This window comes from Oryx dammah, unplaced genomic scaffold, assembly GCF_014754425.2.
Source record: "Oryx dammah isolate SB20612 unplaced genomic scaffold, SCBI_Odam_1.1 HiC_scaffold_11229, whole genome shotgun sequence".
In the NCBI taxonomy this organism is placed as follows: Eukaryota; Metazoa; Chordata; class Mammalia; order Artiodactyla; family Bovidae; genus Oryx; species Oryx dammah.
Genome location: NW_024080622.1, coordinates 4,244,993 through 4,271,192, shown reverse-complemented (window position 1 = coordinate 4,271,192; position 26,200 = coordinate 4,244,993). Strand labels below are relative to the sequence as shown.

Sequence of the window (26,200 nt, the reverse complement as noted above, 5' to 3'; positions counted from 1 at the left end):
TTTTGCCTTTTCCTACTGTTCATGGGGTTTTCAAGGCAGGAATACTGAAGTGGTTTGCCATTCCTTCTCCAGGAAGTTCTAGACTAATTGTCATTTCCAGGAAGTTAAGAGAGGGACAGGGGGTGACTACAGCGAAAAAGAACTATGTAGCAAACTCATGTACTTTTACATAGACATTTGAAGCACAAGTTTTACAACTTTGTCTATATATTTCTTTAAACAGAAATAATTAAAATAGTGATTCCCCACGTATACACTGATGCCTATGATCTTCAAGGAAACATTAAATTTATCTTCACTATGTGTTACTGAAATAAATTACACATGATAAGTACACAGAAAAATACTTCAAAAACAGATTTGTGTCCTTCAAAGAACAAGTTTCAGTTACTATGGACATTCCCTGATGTGGAATCCAGACAGTATTGACTAAATCAGATTAGAAATAATTGCTTAGGTGAGCAAGCAAGCACCCTTCTTTTCCAAGATACATATAACAGTGTTATGAGGTATTCTTATGTGACTTTCTCATACTACAAAACTCACTAAGAAAAGGTAGCGTTCTTGTGCTGATGTGTTCCGAGCAGCTAGTTTGAGGATCTGTCCGTCTTTTATTAATTCATTTGAAGGATTTACAATGTCTTCTTCTTCTCCCAACATTTCATAAATCTCTAAGAGTTTCTTTAGGTTTTCCTAGGAAATTAAAATAAAACATAGCAAGATCAAATATAAGGAGATTTCATCTTAATGCCTTTAATCAATGACTGCAGCTAAAATATACACAATTCAGAAAGGATTGGAACTAAGCATAAACTTAAGTATAAAGATCAGAGTTAAGAGCAAATTAAAACCTGGGAGAAGAGGGAAGAGGATAATCACAGATAGTTCTAAACATTTTATAAACAATATTTTTTGTTCACTTGTGTCAATTCATTTTGGTCCAAAACTGTAGATAATATTAGACTACATTATTAACAATTATCTAACTAAAAGATTCCCATTTCCTCTGAAAAGTACTTACCATTTTTCTTATTGCACTATTAGAATGGCTTGCTGCTGTAGATATAATTTCAAGTGATTCTAAACAGGAAAAAAGAAAAGTAATTATATTTTGTCCTTTCTACATTACTAGATAGCTGAGTAATATATAGCATAATAAGGAATCTGAAACCAAAGACACACAATAAAAGCAGGGGCAATTTCCATTTACTAATTGGATAGTTCCAAAGTTCATTTGTAAGCACATGATTTGGAATTTGAAAGGTAGTTACTCATAAAAAGTCATATATAGTGACTAGGCTCACAGGTACATTTAATTCATTAGGAATCTTCAAAATAGCAAACATCATGACAATACCTTGTTACAAGGCGCTTTGTCAGGGGTGTTCATATATATTGTATCAATTCATTTTTATGCAACCCTAAATGGAAAATACATAAGCTTCATTTGACAGATGAAAGAAGTAGAGAGTGATGTTCCTTGGGTAGGGTCACAGATTATGATACTGAAGGGCTACAATTTGAAACTAAGTCTTCTGACTCAAAAGCTCTACATTTCAGCAGTAGTAAGTATTTAACTAGTTTTGCAAGTAAATTAACCAACAAACATAATCAGTTTTCTCTGGGAAAACACACTCACAGTTCTAATCTAGGTGAAAGAGAATTTTCTGCTGCCAATGTCGATGGAAGGTTTTGTTGCTAGGGCAAGTGGTAGTGAGAGATGGGAATGGGGAAGGTAGGAGCTTTGATATGGGCAAGGTAGGAGCTCCAGGACTACTGGTGAAGAGAGGTCGAAGGTGGAAGCTGAGGCTTCCTGCTGGGTTAACCTGAGGGAATGTTCTCAATCCTCCATCATGCCCTGCTCTCCTCCTTTCTTTTCTATCTTATGAATACTGGTTGGGTTAATTCTGGTATCACAACAACCTCATCATTCTGAACTAACTTTTCTGTCTTCTTTGTTCTACTGCTGAACAAAATGCACTTTTGCTGCTTTCCCTTCTACTTTTAGGTTTCCAAAAGTATTTCTGTGTTTCCTTAGAATGTTAGTATAAGTAGTAATGGGAAATCAAAGAGCAATAAAATACCCTATTATGTTGCCGACTTTCTCATTTTGGAGAGGGGGGAGGAGGTGTGGGGACCACCAGCCCCTACCCCTCTCACTGCACAGTCTTTTTTTTCTAGTTTTAAATTTTTATTTATTTAATTATTTTTCGGCTGCCCTGGGTCTTTGTTTTTGTGTGCAGGATTTCTCTAGTTGCAGCAATCAGGGGCTACTCTTTGTTGTGCTGTATGGGTTTCTCACTTCTGTGGCTTCTCTTGTTTGTGGAACATGAGCTCTATGATGCATGGGTAAGTAGTTGTGGCTTACACGTTTCACAGTTGTGGTACACAGGCTTAGTTGCTCTGCAGCATGGGGAATCTTCCCAGGCAAGAGATCAAAACTGTATCCCCTGCATTGGCAGGTGAATTCTTAACTACTGGACCATCAGATAATTTCAACTTTCTCACTTTTGACATAGGTACCTTAGCACAAGTCTAAACCTTTGAATATAGAAGAAAAGGAATTTTTATTTAAATTTTAGAGAATTATCCTGATTTGGGCAATTCAGTACATTTCATATAGGATCCAAGGTAGAGGGAGACAAGTTAAGATGGGCTGGGGCTACTGCCCAAGAGATTAGTCTGAGAAGTAGCAATAGTAATCCAACTTCCAATCTTACCACTAGTTCTGCTGGTTTTAGTAGCAGTTGTAGTACATGTTGATTACCAATCCACGTTAAATTTTCATTCTACACAGTTAACTGATTTTTTCAAAAGTACACAAGAAAACAAATATCTTATTGAAATGCTTAGGTCCTAAAAAGTCTTTCATTATGATCTAATTTAAAAAAAAGACAATGAGTAGAACAGGAATAAAGGTTTCTGAGGGAAAATGCTGACACTAAACAGCATTATTTTCTCTTCTATCTTAGTAAAAAGTAGAGAGAAATCACTTTGCTTAGGCTATTTTTAAATAGTAAATGTCATCTTAGTTTTCTTGGTATATCTACCCCCCTAATTAACCAGCAGCACTAGTAATTCTGAATGGTTGTATTCTTCCTGTGAGAAGGTAATTGTGTATTGCTATGCCAGATGTCTCTAAGACTACAGTTTTATATTTCAGAGTTAATCACTAATGTGAAACCAGCATGAGAAATGTAATTTGCATTGCTCTAAACCTATGATTTGGGCTCAAAAGTGCTTGCCTAATTGAGGTGTTGATAACAATTTCCAGTGAGGTTATTTTCTGGCACCAATATTTTACTAAAGTGGCTTCTACTTCACTTTGAAATCACAATGCTACTTGGCCATTAAATTATCCCATAATGGAAGGGGGGATTTACTTTTAGCATCATTCCAGTCCGGAGAATCAGGGGGCAATTTCCTTAGGTAGTCCTTAAGGAGCATCTCATACCGGGGAATGCGCTGAACAGGTTCTAGCATGTGATGCTGCAAAGTCAAGCTCCCACAGATCTTCTGTTTCTGTAATGAGAAAGATTTAAAAATTAGGTTAGCCAGTCTAAAAACTCAAGGTAATACAGAACTTTCACTAAGGGCAGCGTTTCTCTACAAAGTGTGGCCTGTATATCACCTGCATTAGATACATTCCTGGGATGCTATTAAAAATGGAAATCCTAAACACCACTCCAACTATGAAGCCACAATTTCGAGACCACAGCCTGGGCATATGTATTTAAGAACATCCCCAATTTTTTCCAGTAAAGTATGAGGACCACCAATCTACTCAGAAAAAAAAAAAAATCAAGCAGAATTTTAAGCAAGAAAATTCCAGATTGATGGCATCTACTTTGACTGGTCATTACAAGGGTTTTTCAGGTCACACTATCAAATCATAACTCCAGAGATTTTCAAAAGAAGAAAGAGGTTCACTAAGTAACACTATATTAAATGACTATGGATTCAGCAGAAACTATCCCATAATAAGGCTACTATAAATGTCATTTCCTTTGAACTCAAAAGACTCCACATGTAGAAGGGTGACAAGAAAATAAAATTTTAATTTTTCACTAGGTCATGGTATTTTCTTTCATTAGAAACCAAACTCTGAATAGATCTCCTTTGCTCTGGCAAAATTGAGTCCATAGAACATGCTTTCAGTAAGCAATTAATGTGGAAGGGGAGAAAAAAAGATTACTTGAAAATAAGATGTGTTCCTCTTCATATTAAACACAGCAGAAACCCCTTAATATATTTACTGATGACCAGGACCAGAGCACTGCAGGGTAAAAATGTGTCAATATTAAGATAAGACATGATATTTGCATTCAAAGCAAACAAGAAACTAAAACGCAATCTGGTGTAATAATGTCAAACTGGGTTTAGATTTATTTTATCTAATGCAGGTTTTCAGGCTGTGGAGTGATATCATTAGATATGACATCTATTAAGATCAATCTATTGCAGTATGGCCTTGGGAACATGTAGGGAAACTAGTTTGAAAGTTACTGTAGACCAGGAAAAAAGTAAAAACAGCCTGAAATTAGCATGGAAGCTGAGGGTGAACGGCTCCCCTTAATAACCTGTAATTTACAAATATTATAAGTTTAGTTATCCCATTTGACTTTGTCCAGCAAGCCTAGGGGACAGACACACACATATGCATACACACATATATCTCCAGGAAAATATTACTGATCCCCAAATTTTACATGAAGAAACTGGTCCAGAAAAGTTAGGGGAGCTTTCTAAGGTCAAGTGACTATAAGTAGCAGACTAGAATCTAAACTAGCTTAGCTGATTCTCAAACTACCACTCCTTTCACAACTCCATCCTTTCCTTATAATATGGAGAAGACAGATATTGCTGATTCAGAGTTTTAATACTTAATGAAACAATAATAATCATTATCACCCTCACCATATTGAGCATTTATATGCAACAAGCTCCATGTTAAGTCCCTTGAATATACTGTATAAAAAACACACACAGAATGAGGAAAAATGATAAATCAAAGATAAAGCCACGTGATCAAATTCTGGTGAATAAAAGAATATTGGTGTTGTGTAATAAATCCAATTACATAATCACAAACATCACAAAGTATAAATGTTATATGGAAAAAATGTTTGAAAGCTACAGACGGGAACTGAACATGTTGACTGTGCATTGATGACAAGATGCTCATACAGAATTGTGAAGCCAGCACTCAGAATTTTGTAACTAGAGTATAGGCATGAAGGACTAAATTAGAAATAACGACCCTATAAGCAGATAGTGACTTATATGCAGAGTACATTATGCAAAATGTTGGGCTGGATGAAGCACAAATTGGAATCAAGATTTCCGGGGGAAATATCAATCACCTCAGATATGCAGATAACACCACCTTCATGGCAGAAAGCAAGGAGGAAGTAAAAGACTCTCGATTAAAGTGAAAAGACAGTGAAAAGGCTGGCTTAAAATTCAAAATTCAAAAAATGAAGATCATGGCATCTGGTCCCATCACTTCATGGCAAACGGATGGGGAAACAGCGGAAACAGTGATAGACTTTATCTTCTTTGAGCTCCAAAATCTCTGCAGATGGTGACTGCAATCATGAAATGAAAAGATGTTTGCTCCTTAGAAGAAAAGCTATGACTAACCTAGACAGAATATTAGAAAGCTGAGACATCACTTTTCCGACAAAGGTCCATTCATCTACTCAAAGCTATGGTTTCTCCAGTAGTCATGTATGGATGTGAGAGTTCGACTATAAGGAAAGCTGAGCACCAAAGAATTGATGCTTTTGACCTGTGATGCTGGAGAAGAGTCTTGAGAGTTCCTTGGAATGCAAGGAGATCCAACCAGTCAATCCTAAAGGAAATCAACCTGGAATATTCATTGGAAGGACTGATGCTGAAGCTGAAACTCCAATACTGTGGCCATCTGATGGGAAGAACTGACTCACTGGAAAAGACCCTGATGCTGGGGAAGATTGAAGGCAGGAAGAAAAGGGGATGACAGAGGATGAGACAGTTGGATGGCATTACCGACTTGGTGGACATGAGTTTGAGCAAGCTCTGGGAGTTGGTGATGGAGAGGGAAGCCTGGCATGCTGCAGTCCATCGGGTTGCAAAGGGTCAGACACAACTGAGCGACTGAACTGAACTGACCCTGTAAGCATCTGTATGACATTATGGTTAAAGGCTTGAGAAGCTATGACATCACTGAGAGAGTGTAGAGAAAGATTATGCAGGGCAAAATACCTTATATTCTGCCCACATTTCAATATTAGCAAAAGGAGTTAGTGAAAGAATCAAAGAAAGAACCAGTGTTCAGAGATAGATGACTGCTTAATCATAAGAGAAAAGAGACATTTAAGAAAAGGAGTGAAGGGCAAGGGCAGGACTTTTGGCTACGACTGAGTAATAATGATGCTGGCAAAAATCACCACTTTAAAAAGCAACTTTAAAGCTGGATAAAACTTAACAACAACAACAATCATTTTAGTACTTTGGAAATTGACCAAAAGCACGTAACAATCTAAAAATTTTATTTATTTATTTTTTTAAACTGCTGAACTTTGGGAAAGAAGAGTAAGAATCTGTGGTCTTCTGGCCTGTGTGTGTTAGTAGCTCAGTCGTGTCCAACTGTTTGCAACCTCATGGACTGTAGAACTCCAGGCTCTTTCACCCATGGGATTTTTTCAGGCAAGAATACTGGAGTGGGTTGCCATTTCTTTCTCCAGAACATCTTACCAACCCAGGAATCAAACCGGGGTCTCCCACACTGCAGGCAGACTCTTCTGTCTGAGCCACCAGGGAAGCTCTGACCTGAGGCTTTTGGTCTGAGACTGCACCTATTCTTCCATCAGCTCAGTCAATGGGAAGATTTTCCCAGGGTGGGACAGGCTGTGAGGACTGGCAGTTTCTCTGCAGAAAATAAAGAGGGCTCATCTGATTTAGAGTGATGAACAAAGCATACACCCAGCAATATTGTCAGTGAACAGTATGAAAAGGCAAAAAGACAGGACACTGAAAGATGAAATCCCCAGGTCGGTAGGTGCCCAGTATGCTACTGGAGATCAGTAGGAGAAATAACTCCAGAAAGAATGAAGGGATGGAGCCAAAGCAAAAACACCACCCAGCTGTGGATGTGACTGGTGATAGAAGCAAAGGCTGATGCTGTAAAGAGCAATATTGCATAGGAACATAGAATGTAGGTCCATGAATCAAGGTAAATTGGAAGTGATCAAACAGGAGATGGCAAGAGTGAACGTTGACATTTTACGAATCAGCAAGATGGCAAGAGTGAACATCGATATTTTAGGAATCAGCAAACTAAAATGGACTGGAATGGGTGAATTTAACTCAGATGACCATTATATCTACTACTGTGGGCAAAAATCCCTTAGAAGAAATGAAGTAGCCCTCATAATCAACAAAAGAGTATGAAATGCAGTACTTGGATGCAATCTCAAAAATGACAGAATGATCTCTGTTCGTCTTCAAGACCAACCATTCAATATTACAGTAATCCAAGTCTATGCCCTGACCACTAATGCCAAAGAAGCTGAAGTTCAACAGTTCTATGAAGACCTACAAGACCTTCTAGAAGTAACACCAAAAAAAGATGTCCTTTTCATTATAGGGGACTGGAAAGCAAAAGTAGGGAATCAGGAGATACCTGGAGTAACAGGCAAATTTGGCCTTGGAGTACAGAATGAAGCAGGGCAAAGGCTCATAGAGTTCTGCCAAGAGAGCGCACTCATCATAGGAAACACCCTCTTCCAACAACACAAGAGATGATTCTACACATGGACATCACCAGACGGCCAACACCGAAATCAGACTGATTATATTCCTTGCAGCCAAAGATGGAGAAGCGCTATACAGTCAGCAAAAACAAGACGGGGAGCTGACTAGGGCTCAGATCATTAACACCTTATTTCCAAATTCAGACTTAAATTGAAGCAAGTAGAGAAAACCATTAGACCATTCAGGTATAACCTAAATCAAATTCCTACGATTATACAGTGGAAGTGAGAAATAGATTCAAGGGATTAGGTCTGATAGACAGTACCTGGAGAACTATGGACAGAGCTTTGTGACACTGTACAGGAGAGAGGAATCGAGACCACCCCAAGAAACAGAAATGCAAAAAAGCCAAATGGTTGTTGAGGAGGCCTTACGGATGGCTGAAAAAAGAAAACACGTGAAAGACAAAGGAGAAAAGGAAAGATATACCCATTTGAATGCAGAGTTCCAAAGAATAGCAAGGAGAGATAAGAAAGGCTTCCTCCATGATCAGTGCAAAGAAATAGAGGAAAACAATAGAATGGGAAAGACTAGAGATCTCTTTAAGAAAATTAGAGCTACCAAAGGAAAATTTCCTACAAAGATGGGCACAATAAAGGACAGAAATGGTATGGACCTAAGACAAACAGAAAATATTAAGAAGAGGCGGCAAGAATACACAGAAGAACTGTACCAAAAAAATCTGCATGACCCAGATAATCATGATGGTATGTTCACTCACCTAGAGCCAGGCACCCTGGAATGAGCAGTCAAGTGGGCCTTAGGAAGCAAAACTATGAACAAAGCTAGTGGAGGTGATGGAATTACAGTTGAGTTATTTCAAATCCTAAAAGATGATGCTCTGAAAGTGCAGCACTCAATATGCCAGTAAATTTGGAAAACTCAGCAGTGGCCACAGGACTGGAAAAGGTCAGTTTTCATGCCAATCCCAAAGAAAGGAAATGTCAAAGAATGCTTAATCTAGCACACAGTTGCACTCATCTCACATGCTAGTAAAGTAATGCTCAAAATTCTCCAAGCCAGGCCTCAACAGTACGTGAACCATGAATTTTCAGATGTTCAAGCTGGATTTAGAAAAGGCAGAGGAATCAGAGATCAAATTGCCAACAACCACTGGATCAAAAAAAAAAAAAGCAAGAGAGTTTCAAAAAAACATCTATTTCTGCTTTATTGCCTACGGCAAAGCCTTTGACTGTGTGGATTACAATAAACTGTGGAAAATTGTGACAGAGATGAAATATCCGACCACCTCACCTGCCTCTTGAGAAATTAGTATGTAGGTCAGGAAAGCAACAGTTAGAACTGGACATGGAACAACGATTGGTTCCAAGTTCGGAAAGGAGTACGTCAAGGCTGTATATTGTCACCCGGCTTATTTATCTTATATGCAGAGAACATCATGAGAAATGTTGGGCTGGATGAAGCACAAACTAGAATCAAGACTGCCAGGAGAAATATCAGTCATCTCAGATATGCAGATGACACCACCCTTATGGCCGAAAGTGAAGAAGAACTAAAGAGCCTCTTGATGAAAGTGAAAGAAGAGAGTGAAAAAGTTGGCTTAAAACTCAACATTCAGAAAACTAAGATCATGGCATCTGGTCCCATCGCTTCAGGGCAAATAGATGGTTAAACAGTGACAGACTTTATTTTTGGGGGCTCCAAAATCACTGCAGATGATGACTACACCCATGAAATTAAAAGCTGCTTACTCCTTGGGAGAAAAGTTATGACCAACCTAGACAGCATATTAAAAAGCAGAGTTATTACTTTGCCAACAAAGTCTCTCTAGTCAAAGCTATGGTTTTTCCAGCAGTCATGTATGGATGTAAGACCTGGACTATAAAGAAAGCAGAGCGCTGAAGAATTTACGCTTTTGAACAGTGGTGTTGGAGAAGACTCTTGAATCCCTTGGACAGGAAGGAGATCCAACCAGTCCATCCTAAAGGAAATCAGTCCTGAATATTCATTGGTAGGACTTATGCTGAAGCTGAAACTCCAATACTTTGTCCACTTGATGGGAAGAACTGACTCACTGGAAAAGACCGTGATGCTGGGAAAGACTGAAGGCAGGAGGAGGAGGGGACGACAGAGGATGATATGGTTGGATGAGTCACCGACTCAATGGACATGAGTTTGAGTAAGCTCCCGGAGTTGGTGATGGACAGGGAAGCCTGGTGTGCTACAGTCCAAGCAGTTGCAAAGAGGCAGACACGATTGAGCAACTGAACTGAAGTGAACTGATTCTGATATTTCATTGTTAGTGTAAAGAAGTGGAACAGATTTTTGCATGTTAATCTTGTATCCTGCTATGTTGCTGAATTTATCAATCCTAGTAGTTCTGTGTGGAGTCTTTAGCGTTTTCTATATATAGTATCATGTCATATGCTCACAATGATAATTTTACCTCTTCACTTCCAATTTGGATAACTTTTCTTTTTCTTCTATGATTGCTGTGGCTAAGACTTCAATTATTATGTTGAAGAGAAGTGCTGAGAGTGGGCATCACTATCTTGTTCCAGACTTTAGCAGGAAGGTTTTCAAGCTTTTCCCTGTTAAGTATTATGCTAGGTTGGGGTTTGTCATAAATAACTTTTATGTTGAGATATGTTCCCTCAAAGGGCTTCCCTGATAGCTCAGTTGGTAAAGAATCTGCCTACAATGCAGGAGATGCTGGTTTGATTCCTGGGCTGGGAAGATTTGCTGGAGAAGGGATAGGCTACCCACTCCCATATTCCTGGGCTTCCCTTGTGGCTCAGCTGGTAAAGAATTCACCTGCAATGAGAGAGACCTGGGTTCGATCCCTGGGTTAAGAAGATCCCCTGGAGAAGGGAGAGGCTACCCACTCCAGTATACTGGCCTGGAGAATCCCATGGACTATATAGTTCACTGGGTTGCAAAGAGTCGGACATGCCCGAGTGACTTTCACTTTCACTTCATGTTCCCTCAATACCCATTTTGGTAAGAGTTTGTATCAATAATGGATGTTGCATTTTATCAAATGCTTTTTCTGCATCTATTGAGATTATCATGTGGTTTCCATCTTTCCTTTTCTTGATATTGTATATCACATTGATTTGTATATAGATACTTTTAATAGTCTAACTTCTTTAAGACATAACAGTATACAAAACATATCATAATCATATCACTGTATTAATGGGTTTTAACCACAGGTAAAAAATATCCATGTAAAACAAAAGAAGGCAGTCAAGAATACCCACTCAAATAATCTTAGGTGATCTAAGAAATCAATATTTAATATTGATATTAATATCATTATTTAAACTTTTCAATATTTAAACTTAAGCAAAGAAATTATCAACAGTCTTGACTAGAGAATCAACCAAACCCATGTCCATTGAGTTGGTGATGCCATCCAACCATCTCATTCTCTGTCGTCCCCTTCTCCTCCTGTCCTCAATCTTTCCCAGCATCAGGGTCTTTTCAAATGAGTCAGCTCTTTGCATCAGGTGGTGAAAGTATTGGAGTTTCAGCTTCAGTATCAGTCCTTAAAATGAATACCCAGGACTGATCTCCTTTAGGATGGACCGGTTGGATGTCTTTGCAGTCCAAGGGACTCTCAAGAGTCTTCTCCAACACCACAGTTCAAAAGCATCAATTCTTTGGCGCTCAGCTTTCTTTATAGTCCAACTCTCACATCTACACATGACCACTGGAAAAACCATAGCCTTGACTAGATGGACCTTTGGACCAATGTCTCTGCTTTTTAATATGCTGTCTAGGTGGGTCATAACTTTCCTTCCAAGGAGTAAGCATCTTTTAATTTCATGGCTGCAATCACCATCTGCAGTGATTTTGGAGCCCCAAAATATAGTCAGCCACTGTTTCCACTGTTTCCCCATCTATTTGCCATGAGGTGATGGGACCCGATGCCATGATCTTAGTTTTCTGAATGTTGAGCTTTAAGCCAGCTTTTTCACTCTCCTCTTTCACTTTCATCAAGAGGCTTTTTAGTTCTTCTTCACTTTCTGCCATAAGGGTGGTGTCATCTGCATATCTGAGGTTATTGATATTTCTCCTGGCAATCTTGATTCCAGCTTGTGCTTCTTCCAGCCCAGCGTTTCTCAGGATGTACTCTGCATATAAGTTAAATAAGCAGGGTGACAATATACAGCCTTGACATACTCCTTTTCCTATTTGGAACTAGTCTGTTGTTCCATGTCCAGTTCTAACTGTTGCTTCCTGACCTGCATACAGGTTTCTCAGGAGGTAGGTCAGGTGGTCTGGTATTCTCTTCTCTTTCAGAATTTTCCAGTTTATTGTGATCCATACAGTCAAAGGCTTTGGCATAGTCAATAAAGCAGAAATAGATGTTTTTCTGGAACTCTCTTGCTTTTTTCATTATTAAAATGTATTATCCAGGTATGATGAAATTTTAAGCCACATATATGAAATGACCAATTCCCCCACCCCCAAGAAACAACAGAATATAGCTGATCCTTGCATATGGGTTTGTACTGTGCAGGTCCACTTATACACACATTGTTGTTGTTTTTTTTTCTCCCAGTAAATATGTACTACAGTACTACTTAATCCATGGTTGGTTGAATCCATGGATGCATAACCATGGATATGAAGGGGTGGCCATAAAACTATCCTGGGATTTTCAAACAGTGGGGGATCAGCGATCCTAACCCCTGTGTTGTCCAAGGGTCAACTGTAACTATGTTTCCAAAATGTCATGGTTTATAGCATTCTTTATATTCATTCCAACATTTCAACCTCTGAAAGCAAGCAAGAGACACACAGAGCTGGATGGAAACTTACTTTGGAAATTTATGTGGACCCTGATAAAGCCAGACTCTCCTTGACTTAAAAATAAATGGAGAATTTACTGTTCAGTATATAGCATGTGCTCAATAAATATTTTAACTCTCCAGAGATGATTTTTGCATAATTTATAGTAGAATGGAATTTGGCTAGGAGTCTCAATCTAAAATTTAGATCTAGAAAACCTTATGATTTGTACAGAAAAATTAATTTATTGCCTTGAACAAAAGAGTTCTAGTTACCTGAATTTCTTCAACTACTGATTTGAACTGGGGAATACGCTCTGTCATGTTTTTAACCAATTCCATTGCGTTATCGAATCCCTTCACATATTCTCCATACATCTTAAGGAATGGTGCTAATTTCTGAAGGATGTCACCAATTCTAGGGGTAGTTTCCCTGTATGAAACATAGAAGCAAGTTATTAAGATTTCTTATAGAATGAATGAATGAAGAGGACTCCAAATGAAGTAATGATTTTTTATACACACATTCTGTGCTTTTATCAGATCCACTTTGCTGTGAAACTGACAGAATGAAAAAGCACTTTTTAAAAGAGAGGTAGGAATGACACTGTAAAGAGGGATACTATGGAATCCTGACGTTCCAGATAATCCCTAATATCTTGTTTCCACTAATCAAACTATAGCTTGGAAAGAAGAGATAAAATGTTTTCAACTAAAGCCAAAAAATGTACAACAAGGTCTTTCAGCGATCTTTAACATAAAAATTTTGCATAAATGGTGCCTTCGATATATTATTTGTTATCTACTCCTCTTACCATTCTTGCATTCTTTTCTCCAGCTCTGGCAATAGGAATTTACTATGGAAGGCATTTATTGATGAAATATTAGAAAAGATTTTATTCACCAGCTCTGCTGAAAATGAACCTCGATTTGCTTCTTCCAATAGTTTGCAATAAAATACCTGAATAAGAGAATAAAGCAAATATTACTTCAAATTTATTGGTTAACCATCTAGCATTGTGCTGAGGCACACAGTGGGCTCTTAATAACTTTTTGTTGAATAAATGTAAAAGTTAATGATTCAAGAAATCAATCACCTTTGAAATGTAGGAATGAGTCTATGCTTTGATAGAGAAAAACCAGGAATTAGAATTAGGAAACGAATTCTAATCTAGGCTGTGCCTCTATCTACAGGATATTAATATTTTCTATTCAGAGAAATTTCCAATTGAGGCTAATGGTGAAACAGGAGGGAAAGGGGCCGGGAAAAACTCCTGAAAGAATGACATAGCCCAAGAACACAGCATAAACCAATTAGAATCAAATGGGTCCAAGATGACAGACAAGCCAACTTCAACTAGACTTTGATCCTTAATCAGCAAGCTAAATGACACACTCAGAGGCGCCATGACAGTTCCAAGGCACTATCAAAAGACCAAAATTGGGTGGTGGCCCAATTCCTGGAAATTTCCACCCCTTTCCCCAAATATGAAATTACCCAGCACATAAAAACTGATTGTGCCGCATTTGGGGCCATTGCACTCGTCTTCTGTGATGGCCCACACTCTGTCTGTGGAGTGTGTTTCTCTCTGAATAAACCCATTTTTTACGTATCACTTTGTCTCTCACTGAATTCTTTCTGTGATGAGACATCAAGGACCTGAACTTCATTACTGTGGGGTTTGGCTGAATGCCAAGTCCCAGGCTTGTAGGTTAGAGTCCTAAGCAGGATTTTGACCAGGCTCGAGTCCTGGAACATGGGTTAAAGTTCGAATCTGAGAAAAATGATTTCAATAGGATTTACCCTTCCTATCCATAGGCAGAGTTAAGAGATATGGACAATGATATATATGCACAATAATTCTATTTCCACTCCTCTTTATATTTTGAATGACTTTTATGTATTATTACATGTTGCCCTTTATTATAATTTATTGCATAAATCTCATCTTCCCTATTTAAACAGTACACTCCTTAGGGACAGAGAACATTGTGAATTAGTTCTCATAGCACAACAGGCACTTAATAAAAAGGCAGTCAATGTATGAATAAAAAAGTATTTTGGTTCTCAGATGTTTTCCTCCTTTACTAAGTAATAATGTATAGTAACTTAAAACTCAGAAATGAGGATAAAAAAATCTTCTCTTGTACATAATAACAGGTATTTTAAAGACAGTAAAAATAGTTTTGCAGTCTTAGCTCTACTCCAGTAGGGCTACTATACCTCTTAATTGCCATTCTGTTAAATGTAGGCAGAAGGAAGTCTGTTCTTTCATAATGTCCAGATGGTTGTTTATTTTCTAAATTCCCCTCTATTGCATTTTCTTGGGAGGCAAAAAGAATACAAAATTATGTCCTTAGAGACTCCAATAGGATATTTTAGTAATTAAGACTCTAAATTCTAAAAGGTCAGCCAACATCACTAACAAGATAATATGGCTAGAAAAAAGAAAGAAAAAAAAGTGCAACCTGATAAAAGGAAAAAGCTCATTTCCACTACAAGAATATCTAAAAGTTTCAGGTCTGTAGTCTCCATGAGAACGGACATTATTCCAAAGGTAGACATCAACATAAATTGATTGAGTTATGGTGAAATTCTGCGAAAAGTAAGTATTTGAGTCAAAAACTCATTACTTTGGAGAATACAAGTCTTAATCAGGCTGCTTCTGGCTCACCCTAACAGGCAACGTAGGTTAGTCCAGGGACTCCTGATGAGGAGGCATGCCCAGTGTGACCTGCTTCCACAAAGTTCCATTTTCCAATTGCCATAGTGGGACAAGCCTTCTTGTAACACTCAAACGTAATAATCACTTTCTCTTCTAATAAGAGGAGTCTGTATCAGCAGTCTACCAATTCTCTTGATCTTTTATCAGTTTAACGGGATTAAGAGGCCATTGTGTTGAACAGTTATTCTTAATGATGCATTTTAAAACCTTCCTTGCAAATGTATACTTGAGATGATTTACAAGCCTCTACCATGATAAAAGTACAAAATGTTATTCACATAGTCAACAACTATTAACACCAGGCACTGTTTTTAACTTTTCGTGCAAGGCTGAACAAGTGAAATTTCAAATTTCCATCTGGCCCAATCACTATAGGCAATTCCAATCACTCTCGATGGCTGAATAGCAAGTGAGACAAGAATCAGTGATGTATTCATGCCAGCATCAGAATCTCCTATTTAGTAACACGGCCTTTAGGATTACAATAAAGGGTCAAGAAACAAGAGTAGTGTTTAGATTGAAAGACACAAATAAAGACATTTTGTGACCAATAAGAGAGTCTTTCAATCTGTTTTCTATGAATTATGAAACCTTTATACCTAATTAATTCACTGACAAAGTTGAAAATGTTAGTGATTTCCTTGAGGAAGTAGCCAGAAACAGGCAAGCCCTTCTTGCAGTTTCTAAAACACTTTAATTACTAAGTTAAAGTGATGTATAATGACAAAAATGAAATAATTCTGAAAGAGAAAATATTACCTGATCTAAGAGATCAAGTCGGCTGACATAAGCTCTTTCTGTAAGCAAAAGTTCATTGGCTATTTTGTGAAGTTTTTGTTCATCAGTCTCCTAAAAATAGAATAGATATTCACATATTAGGAAAGAAAGCTTGGATGTAAAGTAATAAACATTATCAAATGGTTTCATCAAAAGTTTTCTTAAGCTTCTCACATATTCAATTTCTTTAAGGCATCAAGGAACATCCTACCAGAAATGAACAAAACTAGACATTAGCAATCTGCTAGATTTAACCTATGACAACTTTTTTAGGTTATAACTTCTCTGATCTCTGCATCAATTAACAGTATCATCCATCTTTTCCCTGAAACATCTTTTATTTTTTTTATTTCCCAGATACTACACTTTCCTCATTTGTCCTCTACCTCTCTCAGGCTACTCTTTGCACATGCTCATATCACTCTATTAGCTCTATGCACAGAACTTTTTAGCTTAAAATTTTTAATTACAGAAAATTTCAATCTTATATAAAACTAGAGAAAACAGTAAAGCAAATTCCCATGTGTCTAACATCAAGATCCAACATCAACTCATTGTTAATCTTCTTTCATCTATGCTCCCACCCATCTCCCCTCTACCTATATTATTTTCAATTAAATCCAGACTTTATTATTTCCTTAGTTTACATATACTTAACTATTAAATATCTTTGTATAACCTTACTAGTGCCATGAGGACAGGAATATTTTCCCCTTGTTAACTGATCCACCTCTTTTGTCTACTATAATACTTCAATAAAACACTGGCATTCAATAAAATATCACTGAATGAATGATAAACAGCAGTTGCACATGCCTAAATATTGCTGGACATTTATTATTGCTTTGACATGTTGTGAATCTAAGACCAAAACTACCTTTTCTGTAAAATCTCCATTCTACCACCATCCTTGGACCTTACCAACCCAGCAGTGGTTCTATCCCTTTCTAGTTAGCTGACTTAAATTACTTTAAGCTTAGTTCCCTATCACGAAATCCAGTCAGCCACCAACTCTTATTCATAATATTCTGTCTTTAGCATCATCTTTTAAGTTCTCATTACTAGTACCCTGTTTGCTCATACCTTATCTCAAGCCCAGGCCAATCAACAGTTGTCCAATTATCTGATTCCATTATTTTGGTGGCTCTAACCCACCTTGAATACTATTGTATAAGGAATCTTTCTAAAACTCTGCTCTGCTCATCTAATTCTAATTCTAATAGGAAAGGAAAAAAAAGTCTCCAATAGTCCTCTTCTCACTAACAGGATAAAATCTAGGCTCTGTGTACCATTCAGAGTTGTTTCTACCTAGTTACTTTTCTGAAATACTCTTTTCATTCTAGGAGAGTATGAATATAATGAGTTTAGTAAAAACTTTAGTACCAAAGCAGACCAAAGTATACTTTAAGCCAGTGTCTAATTTGTGTAAAGGCTACATTTTGAACTCTGTATAAAATGCCATGAAGTTGTATAAATATTTCATGGCATTAAATATATATGACATCTACTCTATACTTTATATGCAATGTATATTCTAATGTGGAAAGTTATCATGCTGTTTCTTACATTACCACTGAATTGAAGTATTTTTATGTGAGTCTTTAGGATAAAGTAACATAATGCTGTTTAAATAATTTGTGGTCTCAGAAACACTGAAATAAGAACTATATAGCAATCAAATTCCACAATTAGTCAAGATTTTGGTTTAACTTAATAAATTCAGAGTAAAGTACTAGCATTGTTGCCTGCCTGCCTGGCATCCCTCCCTTCGCCTTATCTCTTAATGGTATCCAGATTTGGTTGGTGTGTCTATCCCAGTACTATGTAATCTTTCCTTTGCAGAAACTGACCTTATCCACAGATGAAAAGAGAGCCCTGAATGGTGTCGCTGTCAACGGTACAGCAATTGGTTTAAGAGCCAATGTGACACGAGACAATATGCAATGGCAGCATTGGAAGAGAAGGCTCCCTACCCTTACGCAAGAAACAAAGAAAAAAGAGATCTGTTTGCTGCTCCATGTAGATGAGGGCACGTGCAGGCTTAAGTGGTAAAGAGCAGTCATCTCATAACCACCGAAATGAAGCCAATAAACTTCCTTACTACTTAAGGAGGTTGAGAAAAACATCTACTTCTGCTTTATTGACTATGCCAAAACCTTTGACTGTGTGGATCATAACACACTGTGGAAAATTCTTTTAAAAAATGGGAATATCAGACCACCTGACCTGCTTCCTGAGAAATCTGTATGCAGGTCAATAAAAGCAACAGTTAGAACTGGACATGGAACAACGGACTGGTTTCAAACTGCGAAAGGAGTATGTCAAGGCTGTAAACTGTCATCCTGCTTACTTAAATTATATGCAGAGTACATCATGAGAAATGCCAGGCTGGATGAAGCACAAGCTTGAATCACGATTGCCAGGAGAAATATCAATAACTTCAGATATGCAGATGACACCACCCTTATGGCAGAAAGTGAAGAGGAACTAAAGAGTCTCTTGATGAAAGTGAAACAGGAGAGTGAAAAAGCTGGTTTAGAACTCAACATTCATTGCTTCTTGGCCTTTTGGCTAAGATCAAGTGTAGAACTCAGCATTAAAAAAACTAAGATCATGGCATCCCGTCCCATCAATTCATGGCAAATAGATGGGGAAACAATGGAAACAGAGACAGACTTTATTTTCTTGGACTCCAAAATCACTGAAGATGGTGACTGCAACCATTAAATTAAAAGACATTTGCTCCTTGGAAGAAAAGCTATGACAACATATTAAAAAGCAGACATTACTTTGCCAACAAAGGTCCATCTAGTCAAAGCTAAGGTTTTCCCAGTAGTCACGTACGGATGTGACAGCTGCACTATAAAGAAAGCTGAAGAATTGATGCTTTTGAACTGTAGTGTTGGAGAAGACTCTTGAGAGTCAGCGACACCATTCAGGGCTCTCTTTTCATCTGTGGATAAGATCAGTTTCTGCAAAGGAAAGATTACATAGTACTGGGATAGACACACCCAGTCCATCCTAAAGGAAATCAGTCCTGAATAGTCATTGGAAGGATTGATGCTGATGCTGAAGCTCTAATACTCTGGCCACCTGATGGGAAGAACTGACTCATTGGAAAAGACCCTGATGCTGGGAAAGATCGAAGGCAGGAGGAGAAGGGGATGACAGAGGATGAGATGGTTAGATGGCATCACTAACTCAATGGACATGAATTTGAGCAAGCTCTGGGAGTTGGTGATGGATGGGGAAGCCTGGCGTGCTGCAGTCCATGAGGTCACAAAGAGTTGGACACAACTGAGTGACTGATGAGTAGTATTGCTGTTACTGGTAGTATCCTGATCAACATAAAAAAATTAAAATACTAAAAAACATATGCAGTATATATCATGAAACTGATAAACTTTCAAGGAACTTTTAGATGATCACTATAGAGAAGAAAATAAAATACCTAATGAACTAAAAATGTGACTTACAAAGCTATAAGTAAGTTTAATAAGTAAATACATAAGAACATAACAAATACATAACATTTCAGAATAAGTTATATCTTGTTTCACATACATGAAATACTGACCTGCATGAACACTACAGTTATTTGTTTCAGGTTTTCAGCCAGGTTTACTGGGATAAAATTATAAATAGTAAAATTCACCTTTTTGGTGAATAGTTCTAGGAGTTTTGACAAATGCTTACAATCATGTTACTACCACCACAATCAAGATAGGTAACATTTCTATCGAAACTCTTCTTAGGTATCTAGTCAATCACATTCCTCTTCTACCACTGACTCCTAGTAATGCTGATCTGGTTTGTTCCAGAAAGACATGTAAATGGAATCACATAGTATGTATGTGTCTTTTGCGTCTTGCTTCTTTTGCTTATCAAAAAGCATCTGAGATACATCCAAGTTGTTATTAGTATTAGCAGTTCATTCTTTTCCAGCCCTTCATTCTATTCTTATAGTGGTGATATCTTTTTGACCCTTCTTTTCTATCTTCTAATTCTAAGATTTCTAACAGAAATCTTTAAAGAAAACAACCCAGCAGAATTTGTGCCATGATAAAATAATACATCTTATGAGTCAGAGAATTCACTAAACAACAGATTATACTGTCTACTACTGCTATGCGATGAGGTCGCCCCTGAGAAAGTGGAAGAGGAAGTGGAATAAGAAGCTTGTAAGAAAAAGTCTTTTGCTGACTGCAAATTATACTTTAGCTGATTGTGGCAAATTATGGGTATCCTGGTCATATTTTGCAAAATCCAAGAGGATGCCAGTAGTTATTTGTAAAAACTATACTCTTTCCACACAGATGGTCTTCTAACATTAGGTCCCTGACCTTGCCAAAGCCAACACAAAGATAAGCAAAAGTAAACTTGCTAACAAATGGTTTAATCACTCATATGTAAGGTTTGTGAAAAGTTACAAGGGATTTTATGGTGAAAGTGAGGACATCACAGAGTTATGGAGACTTTTTTTTAGGTTAATCACAACAATAATGTTGATAATATCACCATAATAAGAAGAGCTAACAATTATTCACTTATTGATTGTTATATGTGGGTTTCCCTGGTAGATGGTTAAGAATCTGCCCGCAATGTGGGAGACCCAGGTTTGATCCCTGGGTTGGGAAGATTCCCTGGAATAGGAAATGGGCCAGACGGTTACAAGCATTTTACAAGACTGACTGGTCCTTACAACAAGTCTATAAAATGGGTGCCGATATTATTCCTATTTTATATGTAGTATACATATACAACAAAATTTCAGAGCTTAAAAAAAAACAAGGCTCAAAGAGGCCAGGAAACTCGCCCAAGGTTACACAGATAGGACTAAATCAGATTTTATTTATATAGCAGAGTATGTGATTTTGAGTAACTGTTAGTAAATAGTTGGCTTTCACTCTAATCTTCTTTGCAACAAAAACTGAGACTATTACTTGTCTATAAGTGAACAGACTAATACAATACCAACTATCCATTTAAAAATGGAATGAGCATTTTAATTTATATGCTAGTTATTTTTCCAACATCAATTTTACTTAAAGCAGACTTTTAAACATTTTAGTAATAATTATCAGATATAAAAAATTCAGTCACATTTGATGTAATAATATGATGGCTTCCAAATTTTAAAAAATTGGTTTAGTTTCTGAAACTTGCTTACATTTCAGAAACATATATATTTCAGTACATTTAAGGAGAAGTATATGATCTCTCTGTACCCACAGGACTCTATTACTCTATCAGACTTATGCTTAAATAATGAACCAAGGAGTTTTAGAACTGTTGGTACACTGGGGCTGTAGCCTGATATTTTTTAAAATAGCCCTTTACTAAGAAGTCATTTATTTTTGTAATTCTTGGGAAAACAATAATGGTTACACAATACTGATTAGATGAGTAATCTCATTTGGTTCTTTTGGAACTGAATACACAGGCCTGATTTTACAAAATAAGTATAAATATGCTATTTGAAAAGTATCTTACTTTTGATATACCTCTATAAAGGGATTATTTTTTTCTTCTTTTACTTGTAAATATATACTGTATTAAAAGCTGATTTTCGGAGAATTTCCTCGAACAAAAATACACTAGAGTATAACTAAACTATCAACTGAAAAAGTGAGATACACTCCCCTTACAATAAAAGACTATACAACTTATTTTGCCCTACTTCTCTCTGCTTAATACATTCCTAGGCTATTATTGTGTACCTTTAAACCTCCAATAATCTTTTCAGAGATCTGCTCCTTTTCACTAGGGTTAGGGTCAGCCTAGTTATTAGTCAATGTACCCGCTGGCATACTGCAGTGTCAATTCTATCTCCTTTGCAGATGTCACCAACTCCTGTAGCTCTTTTCAGACTTTCTGGCATGACTCTTCCATATGGCAGGAACTGGGACAAAGAGCAGCTCACAGAGTTCATTCACTGGATAGGCTGAAAATGCTCGTGTGGAGCCAGCAATTCACTCTTCTGAATATTAGTGCCATACTCCCTGCCACATGCTTCAAAACTACCAAGAAAGGGAGTAGACATTTTGAAAAGAATTTTGGAAATGCCAATGAGCAACTGTTTCCTGAAAGATTCCTTAAGGGTAGAATCTTAACTTATTTAAAAATGAATCAGATACTGACATTATGCTTTATAATTCCTCAACAAATGTTCTCATGTCACTTTAAGCAGTTTTTTTTTTCTAAAAACACTGAATCAAAACTACTAAAAGTTCTTTTAGCCTTCTTCATATATTTATTTATAACATACTCAATATGCTATATATAAAACTATATATATATATAAATTATCAGGTTTTATAGAATGGATGTTTCTTGCTCATGGGGGAATTTCTATCCAAATCTGTCGTCAGTTAATTACAGTCTTCAGTTTAGCAATAAGGAGTTCATGATCTGAGCTAGTAACTGACTGAAGTGAAAGACGCTCAGTTGTGTCCAACTCTGCGAACCCAGTTCTCCTGCATTGCAGGCAGATTCTTTACCAGCTGAGCCACAAGGGAAGCCCCGTAAGTGACTGAGTTAAATTCAGTTCAGGTTTGTGAAAACAAAGTTCTTATTCTGCTGCCACCTTATAAATAAGAGAACTCCCCCTGGATCTAGGGAAGAAGAAAATGAGAAGGTATGGGAATAAAACACAGATTTTGTATTCTAATAAGATCATATAATAATGCCATAAGTAAGGTCACATGTTCTCAGGGAAGATTTGTAATCAGGAAGAAATGTATCACTAGGTACACATTAAAAGAAAAAGAGAACCACCACTGTAACATGCAGGCATTGTTCCTTCCCCTGCCTCATAATATAGTCTCACAAGCATAAACAGACTGTTACTTTAACATGATCCTTCAGGAAGTTTTGGGAGCAAAATCCAAGCCTACTTGTGACCAGCACCAATATTTTCCCAGTCTACATCCTCCACACTGTTCATCAAATTTGAAAGTAAGAGCTTTAAACCTGAAGGTTTAAATTACATCTTTTTAATAGAGGTTGTAGAGGAGAGAGGAACAGAGCCTGAACCGAGGAGGACAATTTGGTTACCTCCACAAGATCAGACTGGAAATGACAACAAGAGAGGAAAACTTTGTTCTTCTTATACAAAATTTAATATACACTAAAGTGTCCCTTGGGTTTAGCAGAAATTAAAGATCAAACATCAAGAAAATATATACTCAGAATCAATAACTAAATTAACCTATCCCAAGCCAAGGCAGAATATCAAAGTAATTAGGTCACATAATATTTCTGCCTTGTACACATTAGTGTCTTACATGGTAATAATCTATGGTGTTCAGGCAGAATAAACAAACAAAACATAAATCAAAGTTAATAGGCATGCAAACTTATCTGTGTATCCTGTAAGGAGTACCTCAGTTTAAAGAAAAACTAAGAGTGAGGTGCTGGGATCTTCAGCAGGCACAATATGCTGAATGTCTATCAAGGGACATCTCAGATCATGAGTCTATTCATCTAGATTTACAAATGAGGAAACGGGATTTTTATTTTTTGTTTTATTTAACATATACAGCTCACATTGTTTCAAGGCACTGTTTTCTATACTTTACAACTATTAAAAGATCTACACCTTGTAAAAACGTTATGAAGTAGGTAATATTACCTCCTTTTTATAGATGAGGCAACCTGAGGTACACAGAGGTTTAAAGATGACCTGCTCAAGGTCACATAGCTGGTAAGTGGCTGAGATGGAATTCAAACTGAGAAAGTCTGATTCTTGAGCCTGTCTTCCTGTTGCTCTGTTTTGCTTTTTTTTTTTTTTTTAAGACACATACAACAACCACTGTTTTTTCAAGTTCTGATCTTTCTGTTTCTCTCACACCCACACTAAACTGAATCTTTGTGCACACTGTGGCCTCCAACCACCTGACTTTCCCAAATCTCCTGAATCATATTAACGTTCTGTTAAACCCAATCCCTGATTCTGCTGTCCCGCTGCTCTTCGCTCTGCTGCACGGCCAATCCCACTTCAGGTTTGCTGTCTCTTTCTTGAGTTCCAGGCCTCTCAGCAAGCTGGAGAGACTCCTGACTGGTCCCACCATCTTGGACCTAAGTCCTCAGAGTCTTGGTCACAAGGCACCACAAAAGTTAATCTCTCCACCGTCTTCAAACTCAAAGTCCCATTCTTTGAAGATACTCCACTGGCCTTTATGGCAGGGGGTCCCCAACCCCTGGTCTATAGACTGCTTTTGGTCCATGGCCTGTTAGGAACCAAGTTGCACAACAGGAGATGAGCGCCAGGTGAAATCTAAACCACCTAACCCTCCCCCTGCCCATGGAAAAATTGTCTTCCATGAAATCAGTCCCTGGTACCAAAAAGGTTGGGTTCAAACTGACATACCCAGCACCAAGCCTCTATGGGCTGTGTCTCAGAACCTCACTTACTCGGTGAGCTCCAGACTGCCTGACTTCTCCATTTCTGCTAACAACAGGTAATTCATCCTCTCAGCCATGCTCCAAAACTTGGCTTATCTTTGAGCTCTCCTTTCCCCTTTATCTCAGTTCAGTTCAGTTGCTCAGTCGTGTCTGACTCTTTGTGACCCCATGAATGGCAGCACGCCAGGCCTCCCTGTCCATCACCATCTCCCGAAGTTCACTCAAACTCACATTCATCGAGTGGGTGATGCCATCCAGCCATCTCATCCTCTGTCATCCCCTTCTCCTCCTGGCCCCAATCCCTCCCAGCATCAGAGTCTTTTCCAATGAGTCAACTCTTCGCATGAGGTGGCCAAAGTACTGGAGTTTCAGCTTTAGCATCATCATTCCTTCCAATTAACACCCAGGACTGATGTCCTTTAGAATGGACTGGTTGGATCTCCTTGCAGTGCAAGGGATTCTCAAGAGTCTTCTCCAACACCACAGTTCAAAAGCATCAATTCTTCGGGGCTCAGCCTTCCTCACAGTCCAACTCTCACATCCATACATGACTATTGGAAAAACCATAGCCTTGACTAGACGGACCTTTGTTGGCAAAGTAATGTTTTTGCTTTTGAATATGCTATCTAGGTTGGTCATAACTTTCCTTCCAAGGAGTAAGCGCCTTTTAATTTCATGGCTGCAATCACCGTCTGTAGTGATTTTGGAGGCCCCCCAAAATTAAGTCTGACACTGTTTCCACTGTTTCCCCATCTATTTCCCATGAAGTGACGGGACCAGATGCCATAATCTTCATTTTCTGAATGTTGAGCTTTAACCCAACTTTTTCACTCTCCTCTTTCACTTTCATCAAGAGGCTTTTTAGTTCTTCTTCACTTTCTGCCATAAGGGTGGTGTCATCTGCATATCTGAGGTTAGTGATATTTCTCCTGGCAATCTTGATTCCAGCTTGTGCTTCTTCCAGCCCAGCGTTTCTCATGATGTACTCTGCATATAATTTAAATAAGCAGGGTGACAGTATACAGCCTTGAAGTACTCCTTTTCCTATTTGGACCCAGTCTGTTGTTCCATGTCCAGTTCTAACTGTTGCTTCCTGACCTGCATATAGGTTTCTCAAGAGGCAGGTCAGGGGTCTGGTATTCCCATTTCTTTCAGAATTTTCCACAGTTTATTGTGATCCACACAGTCAAAGACTTTGGCATAGTCAATAAAGCAGAAACAGATGTTTTTCTGGAACTCTCTTGCTTTTTCGATGATCCCTTTATCTCATGATACCTTAAATAATGGTCATTTATCTTAATCAGCTCAACTGCTAGTTTCCTCTTTGAATTTACTGCAGTGCCTTGCACATGGTTTATGTGCAATATAGATTCATTGTATTTAATATGAATACCCAGATTTACTGAGCTACTTAGCTGTAATGTCCCAGTAAAGGCCTAGGTCTCCAGGTTAACTCCTAATTCCACATTTTAAATGATGACAGTCCTTGCAAGTTCATCAATTCCAGCCCTTCATCCTCTGCCCTCTGAAGCCCAGTGATTCTCATAATAGAATCCTTCTTTCTTCTCTCAGAAAAATCATTATGTTTTCCTTTTGATTATGCTTGTGCTCTTCAGGGCTCAGTGCCTGGCCTTCTTCCGGTTCCTATACATTCTATTTTGGCAATATTAATCACTTGCTTACATACATCCTCTTTCTACCCTCTTTCTATTTTGGCAATATTAATCACTTGCT

General features: G+C 37.8%; 1 protein-coding gene across 3 annotated transcripts in view; it reads right to left on the bottom strand.

Annotated features, from left to right (window-relative positions):
* The window catches only part of LOC120861163 (FYVE, RhoGEF and PH domain-containing protein 4), a 151,967-nt gene that overhangs the window by 28,245 nt on the left and 97,522 nt on the right, over nucleotides 1–26,200 (bottom strand). For all 3 annotated transcript variants that reach the window (XM_040236810.1, XM_040236811.1, XM_040236809.1), the window contains exons 5-10: nucleotides 16,043–16,132; nucleotides 13,373–13,518; nucleotides 12,834–12,990; nucleotides 3,384–3,522; nucleotides 1,022–1,080; nucleotides 547–693 (exon numbers count right to left, since the gene is read on the bottom strand). In XM_040236810.1, the coding sequence (XP_040092744.1) occupies nucleotides 547–693; nucleotides 1,022–1,080; nucleotides 3,384–3,522; nucleotides 12,834–12,990; nucleotides 13,373–13,518; nucleotides 16,043–16,132 (738 nt within the window). The remainder of the gene's footprint in view (nucleotides 1–546; nucleotides 694–1,021; nucleotides 1,081–3,383; nucleotides 3,523–12,833; nucleotides 12,991–13,372; nucleotides 13,519–16,042; nucleotides 16,133–26,200) is intronic.